This window comes from Panthera onca, chromosome B2, assembly GCF_046562875.1.
Source record: "Panthera onca isolate mPanOnc1 chromosome B2, mPanOnc1 haplotype 2, whole genome shotgun sequence".
Classification (NCBI taxonomy): Eukaryota; Metazoa; Chordata; class Mammalia; order Carnivora; family Felidae; genus Panthera; species Panthera onca.
In genome coordinates, this window is record NC_138343.1 from 37,504,380 (window position 1) to 37,527,242 (window position 22,863).

Genomic DNA, 22,863 nt, shown 5'->3' on the forward strand with positions numbered 1-22,863 from the left:
AGAGGGCACAGACCCTGTTGTTCACTCGCTGGTATTTGTTCCTGGGTCTGGCCTTGGTCCACTTAGGGCCAGGCCGGATGGCGCAAGTTGGATGGCGTAACAACCCTTCCTTCTTCCTTGGCCAAAAGGCTGCCCTTGATCCAATTTTAGGAGGGCTCTGAGGCTCCACAGGGAGGGGCCACATGGAGCCCCCTGGGTCCCTGTGCCACTACCTGCAATGTGGTGGAGGGAAGCCAAGTCACAGGTATCCACCGAGGTGGAGAACCCAGCTGCCGTTGGTGACCCTCAGGTGCAGCTGGTACTGCCAGGGGCTCCTGGCTGGGCTTGGGGACCTGAGTGTGGTAGGGGGTATACCGCCTTAGTAGCAGCCCTAAGTGAGAGACAGAAATGCTCAGGGTGAGACTCTGCAAAAAGAAGGAATCTCTGCAAACCCTACCTGGCCTAGCAAACTGTGATTGCCGTCTTCAAACGCAGCGGGGCAGGGTGAGGCAGGAGGAGCCCACTGGCCTGCCCCTGGCTTTTCCCTGGTGTGAGGGAGACACAGAGCAAGGATTCAGCAGCCAAACTGGGGCCAGCTGCCTATTAGCTGTATCAACCCTGACCGTTGGGAGTTTACCTGGAAGGTCTCTGGACGTGAAGGGGGCCTTGAACTTCAGCCCTTAATCCATTCCTTCTACCAGTCCTGGGCAAACTCACCTGGGAAAGGAGTGGATTCTGTGTATGTTCCAGTCTCAGATGCTGCCTTTGTCTCTGGGTACGTAGGTCAGTTAGAATTAGTTGTGGTTGTGAGTGACAGAAAACCCCAAATAAAACTGTAGTAAACGAGATCGACATTTATTTTTCACTCACACAAATGAAGTCTGAAGGTATTCGGTTCAGATTGTTATGGAAGCTCTTCAACCATCAGGAACCCAGGCTCTTCCTGTCTTACTGTGTCACCGATCTCAAACATGGCTTCTACCTCATGGTGCAATATGGTTGCCAGAGCTCCCGCCACTATATCAGTATTGCAGCCAGCTAGAAAAAGGAAGTAGTGAAGAGGAGCACACTACCTGCCACAAAAAGTCAGTCATAAGTCCCACAGGATTCTTCTCCGTGTATTCAATTGGGCTGAATTTAACCATATAGCTGCAAATAGCCTCAAGGGAAGATAAAAAAGTAGTCTTTAGTCTGGGTGGTTATGTGCCAAACTTAAAGCCAGGGCTCTTGTTACTGAGGAAGATGGAATGCATACGGGAGTATAACTAGTTGCCCTTTCCACAACATGAGACCTGAGTAGAGGGTTCTGGATGCTGCATGATTCTCACAGGCCCCTCTGGACAGCAGCCTGACTGTGGCAAACGGGGTTCTGCCTCCCCATCGGGGCTCTGCCTCCAGCTTTGGGGCTTGAAGTTCTCTTTGGAGCTGTGGTGGTAGCAGGAATATGATCTCCCCGGGGTCTCCAGCAGGGAGAGGATGAGTTTGATGATCAAGGCCAGCCACGCCATCCCAAAGAGGATCCATAGGGACACTGTATTCTTGTACCACAGCGGGTACCTCCGGGAGGGGTCCATCCCTGGCGGGGAGAGGCAAAGTCAGAGGAAAGAGGTCTGGCAAAGTCAAGGCCACATTCCCAAACAGAAACAGCCACACATGGCTTGATGTATATGAGCAGAATATGGGAAGTTCAAACTGGTCTGAGATCGCTAGCCTTGTGGTCACTGCTATAGGATGCTAGGAAGCCTCCCTGGATTGCCACTCTGAGTTGAGTTTGGAAGCTACATTTCCTCTTTGTCCTTCTGATGGACTCTGTGCTCTATCCCAGTGCTTCAAAGTGGGGACCCTGGACCAGCAGCATCAGCATCACCTGAGAGTTTGCTAGAAGTGTAAATGGTCGGGTCCCCCTCCAGACCTACTGAATGCAAACCCTGGGGTGGGCCCAGCAATCTGTTTTAACAAGCCTCCCAAGAGATTCTGATGCCCGCTCTGTTGTTTGCCTGTCTCTGTGTTTGGTTTCCTCATATCTGAACAGAGGCAACTTGCCAAGAGCTTTGGGGACAACAGGTGGAACCACTGGAGTTTGTATCCTGCCCCAGTTCTCCCTGGCTGTGTGACCTTCATCTGTCTGAATATCCCTCACCTGTGAATGAGGAGAATACTTTCTTCCCAAGCCCTTGGCTTTTGGGATGAAGTCCTAAGGCCCTTATCTACTCCCCCAGCCTTGATTTGCATACCTTTTCCCTGCTGAGTGCTGTGCTTGTCACTCTGGGCTTTCTCTTGTTCTCCCATCTATCTCCAGTCCTGCCCCAGGGCCTTTGTATTTGCTGTCCTTCCAGCTCAGAATGCTCTTCATTTCCACTTCCTCATGGCCTAGTGAACGTCCCCTAATCCAGCAGATAGACCTCAGCCCATGTGCTTCTGCTGGGTTAAGTTACTTATTCTCTCTGGGATCCCCACACCGGCACCCCAAACATAATCAGGACTGGGTGAGTAATGGCAGAGGGAAGGGACAGATGGAGGTCATTGGAGGGCTTAGATAAGTCATTTCAAGAGCCTACTCCATAACTCAATTCTTCCTTCTTTCCTAGGGGTCTGTCTTGTCACCCTCATCAAATCGGGATTGTTCAAGGGCGAGGTCTGTCCTCTTATTCTCTCAACATCTTTTTCTGTCTTCGTGTTCTGTCCCACCCATCCCCCTGTCTCCTGGCCCCAAGACAACCTCTGTCCCCTGTCATTCAGGCCTGGGTCCCTTTCCTGGGCCCCAGCTCGGGAATGAGCCTGCAGCCCTGGACCCCACCTCACTGCCTGGCAGGAGCCGGGATTGGATTAGGCTGATTGAGTTATGGGGCCAAGATTCCGCTGGCAGTCCCAAATGAGATCAGCGGTGAGCCAGCTCTCGGCCCCTGCCACCCACCAGTTCGGCTTGCTCCTGGCAGCGGAGGGGAGGGGGTGTCCTTCTCTCATTTTATTTCATTTTTTTAGCCGAAATCATAAGTGGCGGGTGATCTGGCAGCTGGCAAGGCGCTCAACTGTGTTGCAAATGCAATTGGGGGAAGTGGGGGATGAGGCCAGGGAGGAGCAGGAGGCTGGGACCGGGGTGCTGCTCTGGCCATGGCCTTCGGGAAAAGGAGCAGCTATGAAGACAACACCCGCGGGGCTGCTGTGACAGGGACAATGGGCGCCCTGAGACCAGGTGGTGGACCTCAGCATTCCCATCCAAGAAAAGGGTTTGACCTTGTCCTTGGAGGACAAAGAAGGTGGAGAGACATGGGTGGGAGCAGTCTTTGGGGGGGGGCCTCATGGGTTTGAACCACGTCTCCTCAGTCAGGATGTTCGGTGGAAGGGGACTGACTCTGGGAGGCCTTGGCCCCATCCTCCAGCCTTCCTGGCCCTGCCACTCCCCACAGGGTGGCTGGCAGGAAGCAGGGACCCTGATCAGACCTCCTTGCTCCAGTAGAGACTGCTGCGTGGATGTCGCAGGCCCTCCCTTGATGCTGGCGGAGGCCTTTCCTGCCATTCCCAGGGTGTCTGTGTCTAGACCTGTATCTGCCCTGCCTCGGAGGAATGTGGAGCCTCAGGACATCCTTACAAAGATTCCTCGTGTAGGCTTCTCCAGGAAGGATTCCAGGGGAGCCTGCTGTCAGCTCTTCCCACCCAGGACCAAACTTTGGGGGACCTGGTGATCAGTAGGCACCAGGAGACTGTTGTTGAGAGCCTTGTTCCCACTTTTCCTCCCCTCTCCTTGCACTGGACACCCTCAGAGAACCAGGTCTTCTGGGTTCAGGACTACCATTGGGGCAAATCCCGAGTTTCACACCCTGAGCCCTGGTGGTGCAGGACCCATCACATCACATAGCCCTGGGTTGAGGCTGCTATGGCTGAGCCCCTGGTGGCCCCGATACAGGGTGGAAGAGGGAGAGCTCAGAGTGGAGAAGGAGGCAGGGCTCAGCCACAGAGTAGCCCTCACCAGCCTACCCATGGATTTGGGACTCCATCCTAAGACTATGGGAAAACACTGAAGGTTTTCGCAGGACCTAGGCAGGTGACGTGACAGCACTTGTAATTTTTTAAAGGTCCTAAAAGCCAAGGCGGGGACAGAGATACAGGCCTCACAAATCTATGGGTGCCATTCCATGTGCTTTATGTGAATGGCAACACTTTAGGGTTGTGTAGTGCCCAACCTACATAACCAGCCATGTACAACAGGCCTGGCTGGACTAAGAAGATGGCAGTGGGAACAGAGAGGAGAGGACAGATCCAAGAATCATTCTCTGATCTGTGACGGGGACAGATGTGGCCCTTGGAGCCGCTGGGCTAAGCTCTCCTCAGACCTGTCTCACCACTTTGAAGGTAGGTGTGGGAGTGTACCCAGTTGGAAGAAACCTTCTCAAAAATTTCTTTTCAGAGCAACAGCCTCCCTCCAGGATTGAAGATATTGGGAAGGGACAGCATGAGGCCCCTGACACAGGATGCTTCTTCTTAAGGAAAGAGAGGTTCAGGGAAGGGGGGGGACACTGAACACAGGTGAGAAGGCACGGAGGGGGTCTCAGCCATCACCTAGCCCTGACCGCTCATTTTATATATAGGAACACTGAGGCCCCAGAGGGGGTGCGTGACGGGGTCTGGAAAGAGTATGAGTCTGGGAGTCAGCCGATCAGAATTCTAGCTAGCTGTGCAATCTCGGGCAAATGGCTTGGCCTCTCTGAGCTTCAGCTTTCTCCTCAGTAAAATGGGGGTGACAGTTGTCACTCTAGGTGGCTTGAGGTGCTAGCTAGCTGTTTGTTACTTTGGTAAGACCTCATTTCAATATCCCAGGCTGGGTTCTGTCTCCATAGATGTGAAGAAGGACAGGGCCTCCTCCCTAATTTAGGGCCAGGGGTCCTTGAGACCAGTGTGGTGGTGCCAGGGGCCACTGCTCATGTGGTGAACCTTCAGGGGAGGGCAGCACAGGGGGATAATGAGGCTGAGCTGAGGTCCCAGCCACCCCTGTGGCCCCACAGAATGTCCCTCCACTGCCACCTGCTGGGCACCTGCCTCAGCTTTATCATGCAAGGCCAGTGGCTTCTGGGACCCCTGTCTTGCCCACACTGGGTAGTGATGGCTGATTAAACCTCATGTTGGGCCTTCTGGACCACGCAGCCCTTCTTTACTGGCACTCAGAGTTCATCTGCCAACGGGGGTCGGGGGAGGCGGGTTTTCCTGAGTCTCCCAGACTCTCCAGCCTGGTCCCTGTGGCCTGTGGTGTGGAACATATGGTCCTCAGCCCAGGGACAGTGGGAAGCTTGGCGTTTCATGAGGTGGGGTGAAGTGGGGAGGAGAGACCCTGGGACAAAGAAGGACCAGGGAGGGCGGGTCAGGGACTCTCTTAATTTGGTGAGCTCTCATAACAACAGTTGAGCCTGTGGACATTTTCAGTGCTTGTCAAGAGAACCAGGGCCGTGACTTATAGCCAGCCCCAAGCGCTGGGTTCAAATTCCAGTTGTCACTTTTTACCTGGGTGACTTTACTGGGTCCCATCACACAACAAAGCAGGTTGAACCTTCCCAGGACTATGTCCTCTGGACTCTGGGCCTCCGAGTGCCGCCCCCACCACCACCTCCCCCCCCCCCCCCCCCCCCCCCGCCCTGCAGGGCCTGGCGCACGACAGGTGCCAGCCAATGGAGCAGGCGAGTGGAGGCCAGGCAGCTGAGTGCCCAGCCGCCCTCCTGCTGCCTGCAGGGATCTCTCACCGATCACGTAGTCGCCGAAGCCCACGGTGCTGAGGGTGATGAAGGCGAAGTAGAAGCTCTCTACATAGCTCCAGCCCTCCATGTGGCAGAAGAGCAGTGGGGGCAGCAGCAGGAAGAGCAGGAGGCCCGAGAGGAGGGCACCGGAGCCCGCCAGCCACCGAGCCTTGGCCGGGTCCTGTGGGTGCATGCAGTACCCAGGCCCCATGTGGCTTCTGCCCAGTGCTTGGGGAACAGACAGCCTCGGGGGATCCTGAGCAGGAGACAGGGATACGCTCCCTCCCGGCAAGAAGGGGCTGTTGGGGCCCCTCCACCTCGTCTGTGTTCTCCAGGTTCCTGGGCAAGACCTTGGCTGGCTGATACCCTTCCAGTCGGCCAGCTGCTACCCCGTGCTCTCTACTGATGCCCCTTTATCACTAATGACCTCCATTCTGGGCAGCGGCCTCCAGTCCCACCACATCCCCACTAGTAACCCTGATTCCCAGAGGTAACCCCTGCTCCCTCCAGTGACCCGCCCCCCTGGGCCTCCTGATTCCCACTACCCCACTCATCCTAGAAGTAACCCAGCCCCCCCTCACTCCCACAGCCCATGCACCTGCCAGGCACCCCCCAGGCTGCGGGCACAGTGATGCACTCCCTGCTGCATGAGATGCCCCAGTCGGTTGAGCACCACGAGGTTGAGCGGGATCCCCACAAGAGCAAAGAAGATGCAGAAGAGGCGGGCGGCCATCGTATGGGGGCTCAGGTTGCCGTAGCCTGAGGCAAGACAGAGGCACATCAGGGGATCTTTCCATCCCCAGGGGCCCTCATTCCTAACCCCCTCCAGCTGGCATTTACCCGATGCCTTCCTTTCCCAAGCCAGGACTGCAGGGGTCCCTATACCTTCACTCCCTCAGAACACCCTCTACTCCAGCTGGGGACTCCGCTCTGTATTTTACAGCTCCAGGAGGCTCGGCAGTGTGTGTGAGCTCAAACCCACAAAGGGTAAGACTCCGTTCTTTCCCTCATTTCCCCCTTTCCGGATGGACATGGGAGAGGGGCATGGAAGGGCGTGGAGCCTCTAGGTGCTGCATCTCCGGGATCAGCTGCACCGTTTGAGCCAGGGCCCTGCGGCCTCCAGGCTCCTGTCTCTGGGCACGGCCCCCAAACCAATGCAGCATCCCCGGCAGGCAGTCTTGCCTGGGGCTCCCACTGCCCGGCCTGGCCAGGCCTTCCTCAGAGCCACCTGCAGTCTGAGGCTGGGCCTACTCAGGCCCTTCCCATCCTCTCTCTCCTTTCTCAGGCATCATGCCTACTTTGCAGTCCGGCTGTCACCATCTCTCCTGCTCCTTCTTCAGCCTTCAAAGGCCTCCCTCCCCTCCCCCCTCCCATATGCCTCTTGTACATCTGATTCTGCCTTGATGCCTGATTTGCAGAATGCCCTAACTAACACACCAGGGCTCCCTCCCAAACCCCTCAGGAGCGAGGGGCCGTGGATGGGCAATCAGGTGACCTGATGGAGGGCCAGGTGGAGGTTGGCTATCTTCTCTGTCATGAAGATAAGGGATGGGGGAGGCTAGGGGACGATGAGGCATTCCTCCAAAGATTCAGTTAGCCTGGACATCCTTTCCTCTTTCATTCTCCTCCATTTCTGTCTCTCCACTTTTTGGTCACCCCCCCCCCCCCGCCCCACATTCCTGTCTTGTGCTAAATGCAAGCCTGACTATATCGTCTCCCAGATTATGACCCATCATTATTCCTTTGGAAGGTCCAAAGTCTCACCCAGCCCATCTCTGAGCCCATCTGGTCCCCTACTTTCCCAGTTCTGGCCACACTCCTGCCCTGCTGAATCCCCAGGCCCCCTCCTGCCTCTGTGCCTTTGAACATGACTCTGCCTCTACCAAGAGCATGCTTCCCTCCTTGCCTGCCTATAAATGGCAGCCCCAGTGCAGCAGCTCCCCCAGCACTTGGCCATCTTTGAGGGTAACAACCCACTGTATAAGAATGATCTGTTCCAAGTCTGCCATCCTCGAGAGTCATGAGCCCCTCAAAAGCAGGGGGTCATAATCAGCTTTATATTCTCAGCAACTGGCACAGGATCTGATACCTAATTAGGTGCTCACCAAATGTGTGTTGAATGAGTTTAAGAATGAATGAATGAATGAATGAATGGGAAATGCGGGAATGAATGTGTAAATAGATGAATGGATGCCTTGCACCCTGTCCCCCTGCCCAGACTGGTCAGCACTCCCACATACTCCACGCTCACTTGTACTGGATTGAAATTGGTGGTTTACACTGACCCTCGCCTTACTGAGGGGTCTCAGAGGGGATGGTCCCAAGAGAGGCCAAAGCATGCACAATTTAGAGCATGGGCTTTGGAATCAGAAGTGCTTCCTGGGTTTGGATCCCAGCTCTGCCCCTTGAAGGCTGTGGGACCTTGGGGAAGTGGCTTGGCCTCTCTGAGCTTCTGTTTCCCTGTCTGTGAGATGGAGATGTTGACATCTACCTCACAGTGTTTGCATGCGGGATAAAAGGAGGCAATGGCAGTGTGCCATAGATGGGAATGTGAGCCCTCAAGCCCGTAATAGACAGAAGGTGTGGAAGGAATGTTTGCCGCATGAATGAATGGATGAATGATTGAACTCCACTCCACCAGCTTGTGGTCTGAGGACCTCAGCAACCTCTTCTAGAGCCTCATCCATTCTTCGCCTAATTGGCCTTTACAGGTTCATTTAGAGGAGGGAACTCTATATTGGCATCCAGGGAGAGAGGTAAGTGTCTCGGTAACCATCTCTGCCTGACTCCTCACTGACCCCTCCTCTTCTAACTGTGGGTCCTCCCAGTGCTATCGTCTGTCCCTCGGGGTCTTTTCTAACCTGTGGAATGGTAGCACTTAGATTCCAAGTCTGGGAGGACCCCCGTGAAGATTTTGCCTTTCTCAGGCTGGCATTAAGTGAGTTTTTCTTCTCCCCATCATTCTCAGCCAGCCCTAGCTCAGCGCCGTCGGTGGATATCAGTGAAGCCCTCATTTGCCTGCTCAATTCTCGGTGACCATGGCTCCATCTAAGCCACCTCTCCCTTCAGCAGGTCTCCTGTCACCTCTTTCACTTTGCTAGTCGACCCCTAGGACATCCCAGGAAAGCCTTGTGTGGTTGGGCTGCCTTGTACCTCCTCTGAAGTCAGCCTTCATTTCCAACCCTTTCCAATCACCTGGTCCTCTTTACTGTCCCCCAAGCCCATCAGCAACACTCCTAGCTCAGGGCCTTTGCACTTGCTTCCCCAGATACTTACACAGCTTTCTACCTTATTCCGTTCATGTCTCTGCGTCAGTGTTACCATTACAGCAAGGCTTTCAAAGGCCACTTTATATACAATAGTTCCCCATCACTATGAGACTCCTTTCCCTGACATTATTTCTCTCTACGCACCTCCCACCACCTGAATATTGCCTATGTATCTGTTTGCTTGTTGGGTGTCCTCTTGCACTAGAACATCAGCTCCCCCAAGGGCAGGGACTGGCCAGTTTTGCTCACCATTGTCTCACTAGAATTTTCTGGCTCCCCTAGCTACTAACTCTATTTGTTGAATGAATGGATGGCTAGAGGAGTGAACAAATGAACAAGCCATGGATGGAGTTCATAGATGATGGACAATTTGGGTGGGGGGGGCCGGGCTCAGGCCTGTCCAGCTGGTCTAGAGGTGTTCATGGGCCGGTCAGACATTATTTCATTTTGGGGCTTGGAAAGTAAAACCCTTACAGGGTACTAGACCCAGGATGACAGGGACGCCAAGGAGGCAGTCCTCTGCTGTGCCCCTCAGGGTACCCCTTCCTTCCTTCATGGAGTGTTCCACGTGTACCCCATCTTCCTCTCCCTTCCTCTCCTCCTCTCTCTGCATGCCCTCTGCGCACACGCGTGTGTGCGTGCATGTGTGTGTGGTCAGAATCACCAGCTCATGAACTTCCCCCCTGTTCACCCTAGAATGGCTCTCTCCTTCTTCCTGTTGCTTAGAATTTCCACTGTATTTGTAAACCTTCTAAAGTCAGGCACTATTGGAAAGAGCAAGGTAGTCCCCCAGCTGGGTTTCAAACCCCATAGCTGCTTACTTTCCTTGGGGAAAGAGCAACTTCTGTGTGCCTCAGTTTCCTCCTCCGTGACATGAAAATAATAAGCCCTATTTTGGAAGTTGGACCATACAGACAAAATGAAATCTCAATTGTAGAAGTGCCCCTCACGGTGCCTAGTACAAGTAGACCACGTGTGCAGGGAGGGCTGGGCTCCCCCTTCCTCTGCCCTCCTTCCCTTCAGAGCTGTCTCAGATAGCTTTAGGGCAGAACTGAGTAAAGACAAAGGGACAGGCTGCCAAACTCGGAATTCAATGGACCAAGGGTGTAGGAGGTATGGGCTTTAGAGATTACAGACCCCCCACACAGCTAGGACGCCTCCCCACAGTGACTCTGCATCGAACATCCCCCCTGCCCTGGAAATCACTAAGGGCTGGAGGGGATGGGTGTTTTGGGAATTTGAGTGCCCACTGTATGCTGGCCCTGTAGACCCAGGGGGTGTAAAGGTGAATAAATACCATCCTGGCTAGTTCTTCCATGGCCACAGGGTCCATGGAGTCTCAGGGGCCTCCCAAGCATGCTTGCCTCAAGGTGGAGGACTACCCAAGCCCCTGTGTAGCCCTGAGACCCGCTTCCAAGAAGTATTGGTTGATTTAAAGCTAAGCAGAGTCCGCTGGGAGCTCCTGCCTGGCTCCCCTGTGGGTGGGGACAGAGACTGGGACACTGGTTGCCTGGGAGAGGATCCTGGTTGGCCGAGAGCTGGTAGAGGTCGCCCTGGCCAGCAGTGGTGTCCGCCTGCCACCTGGTGGTAACTCCAGGGTCATGCAGGAGCGGGGCCTCCGCCAGAGAAGGGGGATGGGGCTTTGGACTTGAGTTATTTCCTGGGTTTCAGAGCTGGAGGGACCTAGGCTGCTCTCCTCCTTCCCCTTCCAACAGCCCCCAGGCACCCTCCCAGGGCTGGTTCCACCTTCACTCTCCTGAAGGCTGGGCTAAGGAAAAGGGAGGGAGATCTGGTCCCAGGGCTCTCTGTGTGAGGGAGGAAGGGGGCTTGGAGAGAATGGCGATGGGGTGCGAGGGGTGCCTTAGTGAGCTGGGGAGAGGCCTCCAGGAATGGCCACCTTTCCCCAACACTGAGAACAGGGGATGGAAAGGGTCTTTTTGGATTTCTGCCCCTCTTTCCTTCCCAATTTTCCCTTGCCCTCCACATCCCCAGTGTTGGGTGGGCTTGGCTCAGGGGACCAGGAGACTTAGAGAGCTGAAACACATCTTACTGCTACACGGGGGCTCTCTATGTCCTGAAAGGTTGTGTGGGGCAGAAATCCCCCAAGAGCAGCCCTACTCAAATGTCGTGTTGCACACAAATCTCTTGGAGACCTCAGTAAAATGCAGAACTGGATTCAGCAAATCCCAGGTCGGCCCCAGATTCTGCCCACAGATGGTGGCCACGCTGCTGGGCCTGAGTGCACTTGGAGTCTAGTGGCCTAGTAACTCTTCCAAAAGGCACCGGTCCCCTGACCCCTGTCTTTCGGGGGGCGGGGTCACACTCCCCACCCCACTCTGGCCCCATCCTGCTCTTACCAATCGTGGTGACCGTGGACACAGAAAAGAAGAAGGAGCCCACGAGCTCCCAGCGCCCCATGCTGGTGGTGTTGCCAAGGACGATGTCCCCACTTTGGTACGCTTGGACGATGCCCTGGGGGAGAGGCTGCAGTGACCACCATGGTCTGTGGGGCAACTGGGCCCCTGCACTCAAACACATACACATGTGTGCATGAATACACATGCATGGGGGTGCATACACACACACACACACACACTCATGGACAATCGTCACAACCACTCTTTGATCTCAGCCCTTCCAGGGCAAGCAGGCTCTTTTCCTGTCCAATCAGGGCCTCCCCAGGGGCAGGGACCATGGAGAGAGCTCCTTTCCTTCTCTACCCCAGAGCCCAGGTCAGCTCAGGATGTCTCACCAGCTGGAAGAACACCATTTTTCCCCCTTCTCTTGCTCCCTCCCATTCTTGCAACAGACACTGGCCAGGCAGGACATGGGGTGTCAGTCCTCAGTGGGTCAGAGACAGATTTAACCAATACAGCACAGTCAGTGCAGGTTTGGGCACTAAGGCAGTGCGGCCGCATGGTCCTGGACAAGATACCCAACTTCTCTGTGCCTCAGTTTCCTTATCTGCAAAATGGGAATAGTAATAGCACCTGCTTCATAGAATTGTTTGTGAAGGTACAGTGAGGTGTTTGGTGTAGACTTAGAACAGTACGTGGGACGTAGTAAGTGGCAGTGGTTGCCATCATCAACATTATTACCAATATAATGCTGTAGGAATACTGAGAGGAAGGATGTTTATTCTGACGGGGGTAGAAGCAGAAGCTGCACAGAGGGGGTGATGTTTTAGTTGGGCTTTCTTTGAGGGTCAAAAAGGACTGCTCCTGGTAGAAGGGACATTTAGGTAGATGGGACAGCAGGAGCAAAGCCTGGGAGACAGGACTGTGCCTGGGATCTAGTACAGGGAGACGGAGAGGCAGCTGGGAGCCAGGCCACGCTTGGCTCTGCCATGCCAGGGATGGAACAGCAGGCCTCTTCCAAGGTCAGTGAGCAAAGAGGAGGCAAGAGCAGGTCTGTGTGTTCCCTGGAAGCTGGCAGCATAGGTGTTAGCACACCAGAAGAGGAGAGACTCTTGAGGGGTGAGTGATGGAGAGGGCCTGGCCTGCATCCAGCACAGAGTGGGCCAGGAGGAACAGAGAGGAGACACTCAGAAACCTAGGACTCTGGTCCTATTTGGTGTGGGTAGTCAGGGAAGCATCGAAACCCCTGTAAGGGTGTGGGGATGCGGGCTGGATGACAGACTTTTAGAATAGGTGGAAGGGCCCGGCTGGGAGGAGGAGGGTTGTTGCTTTGGGGGGATCTGAGGAAGTTGCACACACGTGTCTACCCTCAGGGGGGGATCTGGGGTGGAGACACCACATTCTTATTTTGGGGATGGTGAAAGCCACAGGATGGTTGAAGAAGGGGTAAAGTGCAGGAAGAGGGGCACCTGGGTGGCTCATTCAGTTGTGTCTGACTTCAGCTCAGGTCATGATCTCACAGTTTGTGGGTTTGAGCCCCACATCGGGCTCTGAGCTGATAGAGTAGAGACCGTTGGGCATTTTCTCTCTCCCTCCCTCTCTGCCCCCCCCCTTCTCTGTCTCTCTGTCTCTCTCTCTGTCTCTCTCTCTCTCTCTCTCAAAAAGAAATAAAGAAGCACTTAAAAAAAGTGCAGGGGCAGCTGAAGGGGGTTGTGGGGGAAGTGTACAGAAATGAAAGCCCTGTGAGGAAAGGTGGGAAACACCCACATACACACATCTGCACTGAGATCCATCTTGGCGGTTAACAGGCCCATCCCTGGCTGTGCAGCCATTCATGTATTTGTATTTAACGTCTCTGAGCCTCAGTTTCTTCATCTCGCAAATGGGGGTGATAAAATGGTACCTACCTGTGAGGTAGGTGAGGAGGAAAGGAGTTAATACAAGTTAATAGTCTAGGAACAAGGCTCCACACACAGTAAGTGCTACACAGAAGCATTTACCATTATCACTGCCATCACTGTCCTCTTCCCTGGGCCTAGGCTGCCGGGAATTGAAATTCTCCACCTTTGCAAAGGGGGTGTCACCCAGCCTCCAGGACCAGGCAGCCCGCGGTGTTTGTAAAAGTTTAGAGGTGGGGGCGGTGGAGGTGCTACATGAGGTCCTTAGCGGAGACCGTCCTTCCCCAGCCCAGCTCCAGGCCCTACACCATCAGCCCGGTCCAAGGGCTCAGGACTCTACCACTGCCGCAGTGCCATGTCACTTCCCACCCAGGGACATTTCCCTGCTACCTTCTGGGGACTGGCTTTGGGTTGGCGACCCTGCACTCAGGCCCTGCCCTCCTCGATGGAGGCGGCACCGGGACTACGGGACGCGGACTCGGGGCTAGGGGCACAGCAGCCTGTCTGCCGATCAAGCATCCGCCAAATCCCGCAGGTCCCAGTCCGGTGCGGCCCCGCCCCGAGTCGAAGGACACCTCCACCCAGCTGCGATGACCCGCCCCTAAGAGCCTCCTCAGCCTTTCCCTTCCCCCCGCCCCTCTGGGTCCCCACCCCCCCAGAGCAGTCTCCGTGCTCGGAGACCTCTGCACCTCCCCTCCGCGTCTAGCCCCTGAGTCGGAAGACAGGACTAAAACGGGTTCAGCCGAAGAGCGCCCCTGTGCCTGCCCCCGCTAGTTCCCGATCGGGTCTGCGCCCTGGGAGCTCCGAGCTCCCCTCCACTCACCCGCTGGGACGAGCGTGTCCTGTACCCTTTGCCCCCAAGACTCCAACCGTGCCCTCAGTCTTGCTCCTCCTCTGACACTGCTCCTCGCCCCCAGTTCTCCTGTTTGCACTCTCTCTGGAAGGGGTCGGGCGTGCCCTTTCGTCCTTCGCCCGCGGGGCGACCCCGACGCAGCGCCGCGCGGTCCTAGTGGGACACTTGCCCCGCCACCTCCCAGGCCTGTCCAGCGCACCCTGCCCCCATTCGGCCCGACCCGGCTAGGCGCGCCCCCTCTCGTCCCGTGCTCAAAGTAGGGTGTTTGCGCCCAGCAACCGTCCGGACCGGGCGGGTTGTGCCCTCTCCGCCCTAAAGGAGGACAGGGCGCTAAGGTGCGCTTCCCTCTAGCCGCCCCGGAGCCGGGTCCGCGGCGGTCCAGCCCAACCCTCCCATCCCCCGCCCGCTCCAGTCGTCCCGCGTCGATCCCCACCTCCTCTCTCCCGATCCGGGGCGTGCCCTCCCGCCCCCCGCCCGTGCCTCCGCTCGCCCCTGACCCGGATCAACGAGTCCAGCGCCGGGCCATCCAGACACGTGAAGTTCTGCAGCAGCGCCCATTTCTCGCGCTGGAACCTCGCGCTGGAGTCACGCGCCGCGGGGCTCTCCAGCACCCAGAACACGCCGGTGCCCAGCGCCAGGTAAGCCAGGTAGGCGAGCAGCAGGAGCACGGTGCCCGGCACGGCGCAGTGTGGAGCCCTGTCGTCGGGCGCCGCCGGGGCTCGGGGTCTGCACAGAGCCAGAGAGGCAGGGAGGCCTGGGCCTGGAGCCATGGCCTAGGGCAGAGGCGTAAGGAAGGGGCTAGGAGCTCGGCGGGTGCCCTCCCCAGCCAGCGCCTGCCTGTGCCCAGTTTTCTCAGTTTTCTCCTGTGCCCAGGAGGCTTGCGGGAGAATGGGACAGCCCTGCCCCACCCTGCACCGGGATCCAATCCCAGGGACAAAACGAGCCCCAAGCTGTGGGCACCTGGCCCCGCCTAGAATGTGTGTGGAGTGCTCACCCCCCAGGCCTAGCTCAGGGGAAGGGGAGGGGTGCTGGGAGACCGCAGGCTCTGAGGTGGAAGGGGCCCAGAGCCCCCCAGCGTGTCCTACTGTAGCAAACAGTGGGAGGGACTCCTGGAGACCGTACTCAAGGGGGAAGAGAAAGTAGAAGCCAAGTTTATTGTCTTAGGGCCCCAGCCTAAGCTCTTGGACCCTGGGACCCTTGCCTCCTGTCAAGTCCTTCCTGGATCTCTTGCAACACCACCCTTTCTTTTCCCAAAGATGAGGGACCCCAGCTGATCACCACTTGTCTATGAACTTGGGAAGCGAGAGGATTCTTGACCAGTGGGCTTGTCCATTTCCTGCTTCTGAAGAAGCCCAGTAACTTCCTTCCTGGAGGAGGAAGGGTCCAGGGCATATAAGGAGTCCCTCAGGGGTCTTCAGTTTCCCAGACCTCTTCTCCATATGAGGAAGTCCTGGGTGTAACCTGGGTCTCTCTTGATGCTGTAGATCCTTCCCTATGTGTCCCATCTGGAGCCTTCTCTGCTTCACAGCCTTGCCTCAGTCGAGTCCGGAGCCACCCAGCCACTTACCGGCCTGCCTTGATGGCAGAGGTAGGGGCAGAGCTTTGAAGTCCTTGATGAAGTTGGGCTGTGGATGGACTGGTCTAAATCTCTCCTCTCCTTCTGGCCAGAGACGTCACAGTCTGGCAGGAGAAGGGCCGGGGTTGCAGAGAATGTTCCTAAAGGAGGCCAGGCCTCCACGGAGCTCGTCTCTGGGTGTGTTTGGAAAGGCTCTTAAGACAGGCACCCAGAGGGGGTGATGAGGTCAAGGGGTGCCCTGGGGAGTCAGGGGAGGCCACACTCAGGAAGGTATGGGATACACAAGAGCTCCTAAGCCTTGTTCACTGACAATTCTAGACCTCTAGGCAAGGGGAACTGGCAGGCTTTGAGAGGCAGCTGCCAGATTCCTGAGGGTAGATATCCTGTTTGCATGAAGATGCTCCAAAAGTCCCTCCCCAGCCCTCCTCTCTCCTTGACCCTCCCCACCAGCCACCCCTATGGGCTCTTGTCAGGCCTGCTCTGCCCCATTGTAGCATTTTGGGCACTGGGTAGGGGCCTCTCTGCTTATTTAGTGCTTCTAGTGGACTAAACGCACATGGAGAACAGGATCTTTCACTGTGTGTCCCCAGATCCTGGCCCTCTGCCTGACACACAGTGGGGGCCTGACAAATGCCCCTCGTGCACATATCAAATGAGGTGAAAATAAAGTCAACCTATGTTTACTGTACTGCATAAAGTCTCCTGGGTTGGGGGGAATGCGGGGAGGGCATGATGGAGATTTGGCTACGGTGATCCATGTCTGGATTCAACTTTTCCAGGTCACATTTGGGGGAGGGGCTTTGGGACAACAGCGTGCATCTCACTCCACACATGTCTCTCATCCTGTCCTACATCTCCTTTCAGTTACTTGCTTGAACATTCCTGTCTCCTTTACTCTCTGGAGAGATCCTGAGATCAACCCTGGCTGGGAAGGGGAGAGGGAGGATCTTGAACAGGAAGTCTAGAAGGCATATAGAAGTCTAGAAGGGGTAGGGGAAGCAGGAGGGGCTCCTGGGGTTGCTGGAGGCCTCATGCAGAGATAGGGGTCTTCTGAGGCCTGGGAACCCCTTCCATCTCGGGGGCTCCCCCTTCCTTGAGGCCAAGTCCCCTGCTGAGTAGCCAGAGCTGGGAGCACCTGTGCAGAAGCAGAGGACCCAGTGGGAGGACCAGAGCCAGCCAGGCCAGGCCCAGGAGGATCCAGATGGCTGCCAGGCTCCGGTACACCGAGATGTAATGCTTGCTGGGGTCTGTACCTGGCAGGGAAGGGACATGATAAATGCCTGGCATCTGAGGGCACAGCCACACCCCCTCCCAGGTTTCATAGGGGTCTTCACCAGCCTCCCCATAACAAGGATCTGCAGTGGAGGGAAAGGGTGATGGGTCCCAGGCCACAGACGTCTAAGGATGTTGTGAGAATCCTCAGAAGCCTTACAAATTATTTGTCTCCCCCAAACAACCAGGGACTATTTCCCCATTCCCTAACCCTCATGGCCCCCACTCGGAGAAGTGTGACTGCCTTGTTCTCACCGACAACATAGTCCCCGAAGCCAATGGTGCTGAGAGTGATGAAGGCAAAGTAGAAGCCTTCACCGAAGCTCCAGCCCTCCACGTGGCTGAAGACCATTGGCGGGAAGATGAGAATGACCAGCGTCCCCAGGGTCAGGAACAGAGCCAGGCCCAGGATCTGCAGCAGCTGGGAGTGAGAGAGTCTGTCTCTGAGTCCACTTGGAAGGCCCCAGGATTGGGCAGGGGGAGTGCGCAAATCTGGGAGTGCAGCTGGGCCGTAGCTATGTCCCTTCCTTGCCCTGCACACCTTTGGGGTGGTGTTTGTATTCTGTGTGTGTGCTTTTGCCCAGGCCAGGGGAATATCTAGTCAGAGGGATTTCATTAGTGGGTCAGTTTGGAATTTGGAGACTCCTTTGGGTCTGAGGATCATGCTTGGATAGACCTGTCAGAGACTCAGAGCTGGGACAGAGGACAGCCACTGAACTGCCCCAGATTCTTCTGCACCCCAGCCCTCCTTAGTGTGCTGGCTTTGCAAAGGGCTAGCCAAGCGGGTGGGCGATGGGGGTGTGCTGGGTGGCCCAAAGTTTACTTTCAACCGCAGGAAGGGGTGCTGGAGTTCTGTGATGGCCACAGAGATGTGCTGTCCAGATTCCCTTTCAAACGAGACCTTGTTGATCAGCAGTCAGCCAGCGGCCTCTGGCTCCCGGCTCCTTTGAGGCGTATGTCAGCTACAGAGAACCGCCGGGCCCACGGGCACACCCTTCCCAAGAAGGCCACCCTGTGTCTGATTGAGGCCAGGGTATATAGCCCTGGCTGATTCAGCACCCTGTGGGACAACTCCCATGGCCACACACGCGGGAGAGCTCCTCGAGGGGCTGGCCAAGTCTTTGTCCAGCCTGATCACAATTCAACTTCTCCCTCTGCCCCGCCCTTTCTTCCATGAGTTTCTACCCCTAAGACCCTGCCTGCCAAACTGCGTCTCAGTATCAGTTTCTGTTTTCACCCCGCCACAGGGCCATAATGAAGAGGGGGCCCTACCTGGGAGCGCCTGGGCTGCTCCTCCCACCTCTCGAGGGCGGCCAGGTGGGCGTGCAGGCCTGCACCCAGGTGGTTGAGGAAGACCACGTTGAGCGGGATGCCCACCAAGGCATAGAAGACACAGAAGACCTGGCCTGCCTCCGTGCTGGGCGCCAGGTTGCCGTATCCTGCGGGGGGAGGGGAGGAGTGTGCAAATATGGGAAAGAGAGAGTTCAGAGCTGCCTCCCCCACAGACTCTAGGTAGTCATCTTTCATCACCTCCTGGAGGAGAGGAGAAGCTCCTCTCTTCCCAAGAACATTCTCCCCAGCCCCTGCTAGAATGATCTCTATTTGTAAGAATCCTGCTTGTCTTTGAAAGGCCCATCTCCAATGGCACTGCCTCTAAGAAGCCCTCCTGACTGCCACCCTCCTCCTGCCTAAGTGGAGTGATTCCTCATAGTGCTTTGTGTCATTCCTGTCTAGTTTTTCCCTGGGGGAGGTGAGGGAACACAGCAGATGCTATTGGTGTGCTGTCCCCTCAGAACAGCTGGGGCATCACCTGCAGCCTGGGGGACAGTTCCTGTCCACCCAGATGGCTCTCTACTCCAAGTCCCTGCATCTCTCTGTACCTGAGAACGTGCGTAGTCTATGGGCAGGTTCAAAATACTAGAGTTAACACATCCGGGGTCAGTTCTCAACCATCGAGGGCAGGAGTTGGTAGATAAATAGCCTCATTTCCTCCCCCCTCACAGGCAATGTTCGAAGGCTGGGCTCTGCCTGTGCTCTCAGAGGGCCCCCGTGGGAGCGAGGCCAGTTGTCCTAACTGGGACCCTGTTCACCCATGCAAACATTGCTGCCCTTTCTCCTCTCTTGCTTTACCTCCCCACTTCTCTACTTGTGCTTCCTGGAATCATCTCCTAAATAAACCACAGTCCTGGTCTCAGCATCTGGTCTCAGCAACCGCAACCAAAACAGGGACTTCCCCACCCAGACACTTTACCTATGGTGGTGACAACCGTGCCTGCAAAGAAGAAACTGCTGCCGAAGTCCCAGTTGCTGGGGTTGGTGGAGTTGCCTTTGGGGTTCACACCCTTCACCCAGGCTTCCATGATCACCTGTTGGGGGGGGGTGGTGTGGGGTGGGAGAAAGAGGCAGCTGATGGCCCCTGCTGGTGGCCAAGCTCTCTGCTGTCATCTCACTTAATGATATTCTTAGATGGTCTTGTTTCCATTTTGTGGAAATGTAGGCTCTGTCCAAGTAGCTAAATGCCTTGCCCAAGTCCACTGCTTGTTCCACGGACCAGGGCTGACTGAGGTGTGGGCTGTAAACATGGGCTGGTGGAGGGGAACGGGTGTAAGGAGGCAGAGGAGGGTGCTTAATGAGTGGTCCAGGTGGGAGGTGCTGTCTGTGGCCAAGAGGGTGAGACGTAGATGTGTTGTGAGGACAATAGGAAGATTCCAGGTCGGATGTTCCCGGAAGAGCTTACTGGGGAACGTAGATTTGGGGGGCCACAGGGAAGCCATGGGGCTGCCCTCCCGCAGGGCTGATGGTGGGGACAGAAAACCCCGTTCTGGGTATTCCCGGGGAGTGGGCAGCCTTGCTCTTTGCTGCCCCCTCATGAGGCCCAGCCCATGCCTACAAGAGAAATTCCATCAGACACCAGGGCAAAGGTCGTGTATGTAGTGGTGTTTCTGTATGGTGTGTTGTACGCATGCATGTGCATGTGTGTTGAGTGTGTGTTTACGGAATCTGAACCCTGGAAGGCTCAAGCATAAGCCCCTCTGTCCCGAGGCCCAGCCCTCTTGGAGATGGTTAGTGATCCCTCCCCAGTTCCCTCCCCTGTGACCATGCCTTGTCCCAGGCAGCAGCACAGTCTTGCCACTTGATAGAGCCCCCAAAGCTAGAAGAGGGCATTGGGGAGGGGGCCACTCCGGCCTCCAGTTCCTGTGGGAACCTTTTCCCCACTGGCTGGGTGTGTATGCTCCTGGCCAGGGTGGGGGTGGCCCTGGTAGGCTGGGCCAGCCTGGGAGTCCTGACACAGGCTGTCTGCTTTTCTTCACTTTGGCAGAACTGGTCTCTTCACATGGGGACTTTGGTCTCCCTCCCGTTCCCACACACCCAGAGAGGCCAGGATGGAACATTCCGGAACACGCTCACTCCCTGGAGACCCTCACCCTTGGGAGCAGCTCTTGCTCTAGGCCCAGCTGTCTCCCACAGCCAACCTGAAGCACTCCATCCTGCTGAGGAGGGGCCTTGATTCAGCGAGGGTACTGAATGTGGGGCCCCCAGTGCGACCCTCCATTTTTCTGTAAGAATCTACACATGTAGAAAAAGCCAGACACGAATCCTGTGAACCGGGGCAAGGCCTTTTTCCTGTGGAGGCGTCTCTAACACTGCTTCTGGTACTGTTAATGGCTTTTTCCTCTTGTGAATTTTACCAGTAATGTGTGCTCTTCTGGAATCCTATTCCTGTCAGCCAGGCATCCCCTGGCAAGTGAGAGTCCCTCCCAAGGAGACTGAGGACGGAGGTGTCTTGGCTCCCCTGAGGAGGCCAGGGCCAGGGTGTTGTTATTCAGTGGCTGGGGCTGTAGTCAAGCCTATTTTTTAGGCTTGTTTTTTAGCTCTGTTTACAGAGCTAGTTAGATCCCAGCCACCAATCCTTCCCACACCCTCAGGCTCCTGGGTTTTGCGTCTAGTCCTAGGCTGAGGGAGGAGGAGGTGCCATGGGCTCCAGGGCCCGCGAGGGTCTTGGGAGGCGCCAGAGCCCTTCTCAGTCTTAATAGGGGTGCTATGGTGCCAGCCCTGTACTGCTGGAGAGCAAGGAGGCCTTGTTTCCTGGAAGAAAGGGCCTGGACTGGTCTCTCACATCTCTGGAAAGTTCTCTCTGTCCACCCCACCCAACTATCATCTTCTAGGTCAGCTGTTCTCCATCTTGAGGGCATGGGCATGGCCTGGAGGGCTTGTTAACAATAGGCTGCTGGTCCTGCCCCCAGAGCTCCTGATTTGGAGCGCCTGGGGTGGGGTGCGATGTCGGCATTTCTAAAGGACTCCCTGGTGATGCTGATGCAGCTGGTCCAGGGGCTGCACTTTGAGGACTGCTGCTCTAGGCTGTATCCTGCCCACCCCAAGGCCTTACACTTATGCTAATTCGTATGGTGAAGAGCAGCCAGCTGAGGGGTGAGTTCTGTCCCCAGTACTTAAGCCTGCAGTCTTGCCCACACTCCCCCTCTCTGTGGCCCGGTTTCCACCTACCAACTGGAGACAGTGATAGCCATAGGTCATTATGAGGAAACACGTATAAAATTCTTGGCTCCAGAGGATGGATCATGACCGGTCTACCCCCAGCATGATGACCCTGTTCCCCACTGTCTTAGGCACCTTGTAAATGCTCACTAAGTGACAATTATCACTCTGATGACTCTGCACTTGGCTTGTTCCTTTGTGGTGGCTGTTGTCTTTCACTGGGCCCCCTGGTCTCCAAGGCCGGATTTGCCATGCTTCTTGGAGAGAGGGTGCTGGGGCTCCAGAGTATGTGCAGAGAAGTAGGAGGGGCCCAGACATAGGGGGACATGCTCTGCCCCAGAGAGAGCCCCCTGTGGACGCCTTGCTGGTGTAGCCATCATCCTGCTCATCCTGCTCACTGGGCCGGGGAAGACCAGCATGGCAGCTGCTCCTGACCGTAATTTGTGTGTCCCACCCACAGCCCTCGAGTGTGGTCAGCAGAGGGAAGTGAGGGGGGTGAGGACAGAAGGATTAGCAGCCCCGGGTTGGGGTAGGGGAAGTATGGCGCATGGGAGAAGGAAATTTGCACAGTGTTGCTAACACTGACACACAGTTCACATTTATGCAGCAAGTGGCTGCTTAAAAAGTGCTTTTGATCCGCTGTAAATGTCTGCAGCACCTCTGAGATCATTCGGCTCACCTTTTAGATGAGGAAATTTGGGATCAGTGAGTTTGAGTGACCCGCTCAGTGTCACACAGCAATCTGGTTCTAGACCTGGGGCCAGAATCCAGCCCTAGGTCTCCCTAGGTCTCTGTTCCCGCTCTACACTGCTTCCAAACAAGCATTAACCACCCCTCCCCGGACTGATCGCCCTGGATCTGCCACGAGAACCCCCACTCTGCCCACCATCCCACACCAGCACCTCCCTCTCACCTGTACAAACTGCTCCAGGGCCCGCTGGTCCAGGCACGTGTAGTTCTCCAGGAAGCGCAGCTTCTCAAACTGGAACTGGTCCCTGGACTGAGCCTCCGCCTGCTTCTCCAGCAGCTGGAAGACAGTGGCACCAAGCAGCAGGTAGCAGACGTAGGCCAGCAGCAGGGGCAGCACCCGGCCACCCCAGCAGCTGCAGAGCCTGGCTTGGGGCATGGTGTGGCCGGGAATCTGCCGGGGCTACGGGGCTGCCTCCGGGAGGAGAGGGGGGAAGCGCCCGGGGACCCGTGCCCAGCCTCCTGCCTGCCTCGCCCTCCTCGTCCTCCTCGGCACAGGTGTCTGGAGGCCGGGGAGTCTGTTTGAACAGTGCGGCTCAGCGTGGCTGCACTAAGTGCCTCCAGCGCAAACAGGCCAGCCACCCCCCACCAGCCTTTTGGACCCTGGAGAGCACAGGTCGGTGGCATGGACCCCTCAAAGAGACCTACCGGGTCCTCCTGCGGTCGTCTTGTCTTACCCTCTGCCTACAAGTTGG

General features: G+C 56.3%; 2 protein-coding genes across 2 annotated transcripts; both read right to left on the reverse strand.

Moving 5' to 3' along the window:
- Window positions 1-859: 859 nt before the first annotated feature.
- Window positions 860-14,966, reverse strand: KCNK17 (potassium two pore domain channel subfamily K member 17). Its single transcript, XM_078446879.1, has 5 exons — window positions 14,577-14,966; window positions 11,329-11,443; window positions 6,301-6,461; window positions 5,709-5,883; window positions 860-1,555 (listed from the first exon to the last, which is right to left on the reverse strand). The coding sequence occupies exons 1-5, from the start codon at window positions 14,847-14,849 to the stop codon at window positions 1,245-1,247; spliced, it is 1,035 nt and encodes a 344-aa protein (XP_078303005.1). The 5' UTR covers window positions 14,850-14,966; the 3' UTR covers window positions 860-1,244.
- A 126-nt stretch (window positions 14,967-15,092) lies between these two features.
- KCNK16 (potassium two pore domain channel subfamily K member 16) lies at window positions 15,093-22,547 on the reverse strand. Its single transcript, XM_060615404.2, has 5 exons — window positions 22,335-22,547; window positions 19,179-19,293; window positions 18,200-18,366; window positions 17,183-17,348; window positions 15,093-16,908 (listed from the first exon to the last, which is right to left on the reverse strand). Exons 1-5 carry the CDS (start codon window positions 22,545-22,547, stop codon window positions 16,685-16,687), a joined length of 885 nt encoding a protein of 294 aa, XP_060471387.2. The 3' UTR covers window positions 15,093-16,684.
- Between the last annotated feature and the right edge of the window lie 316 nt (window positions 22,548-22,863).

Bases quoted from the DNA above. Each gene is read 5' to 3' on its own strand.
- KCNK17 (XM_078446879.1), bottom strand. From the start codon at position 14,849: ATGGCTCCAGGCCCAGGCCTCCCTGCCTCTCTGGCTCTGTGCAGACCC. The intron at 11,444-14,576 runs GTCAGGGGCGAG...CCTCTCCCCCAG, and splicing joins CGCTGGACTCGTTGATCCGG to GGCATCGTCCAAGCGTACCA. The intron at 5,884-6,300 runs GTGCATGGGCTG...ATGCACCCACAG, and splicing joins GCCTGGGGGGTGCCTGGCAG to GACCCGGCCAAGGCTCGGTG.
- KCNK16 (XM_060615404.2), bottom strand. From the start codon at position 22,547: ATGCCCCAAGCCAGGCTCTGCAGCTGCTGGGGTGGCCGGGTGCTGCCC. The intron at 19,294-22,334 runs GTGAGAGGGAGG...CCCCCCCAACAG, and splicing joins CCCTGGAGCAGTTTGTACAG to GTGATCATGGAAGCCTGGGT. The intron at 16,909-17,182 runs GTGAGAACAAGG...CTTCCCTGCCAG, and splicing joins CTTCGGGGACTATGTTGTCG to GTACAGACCCCAGCAAGCAT.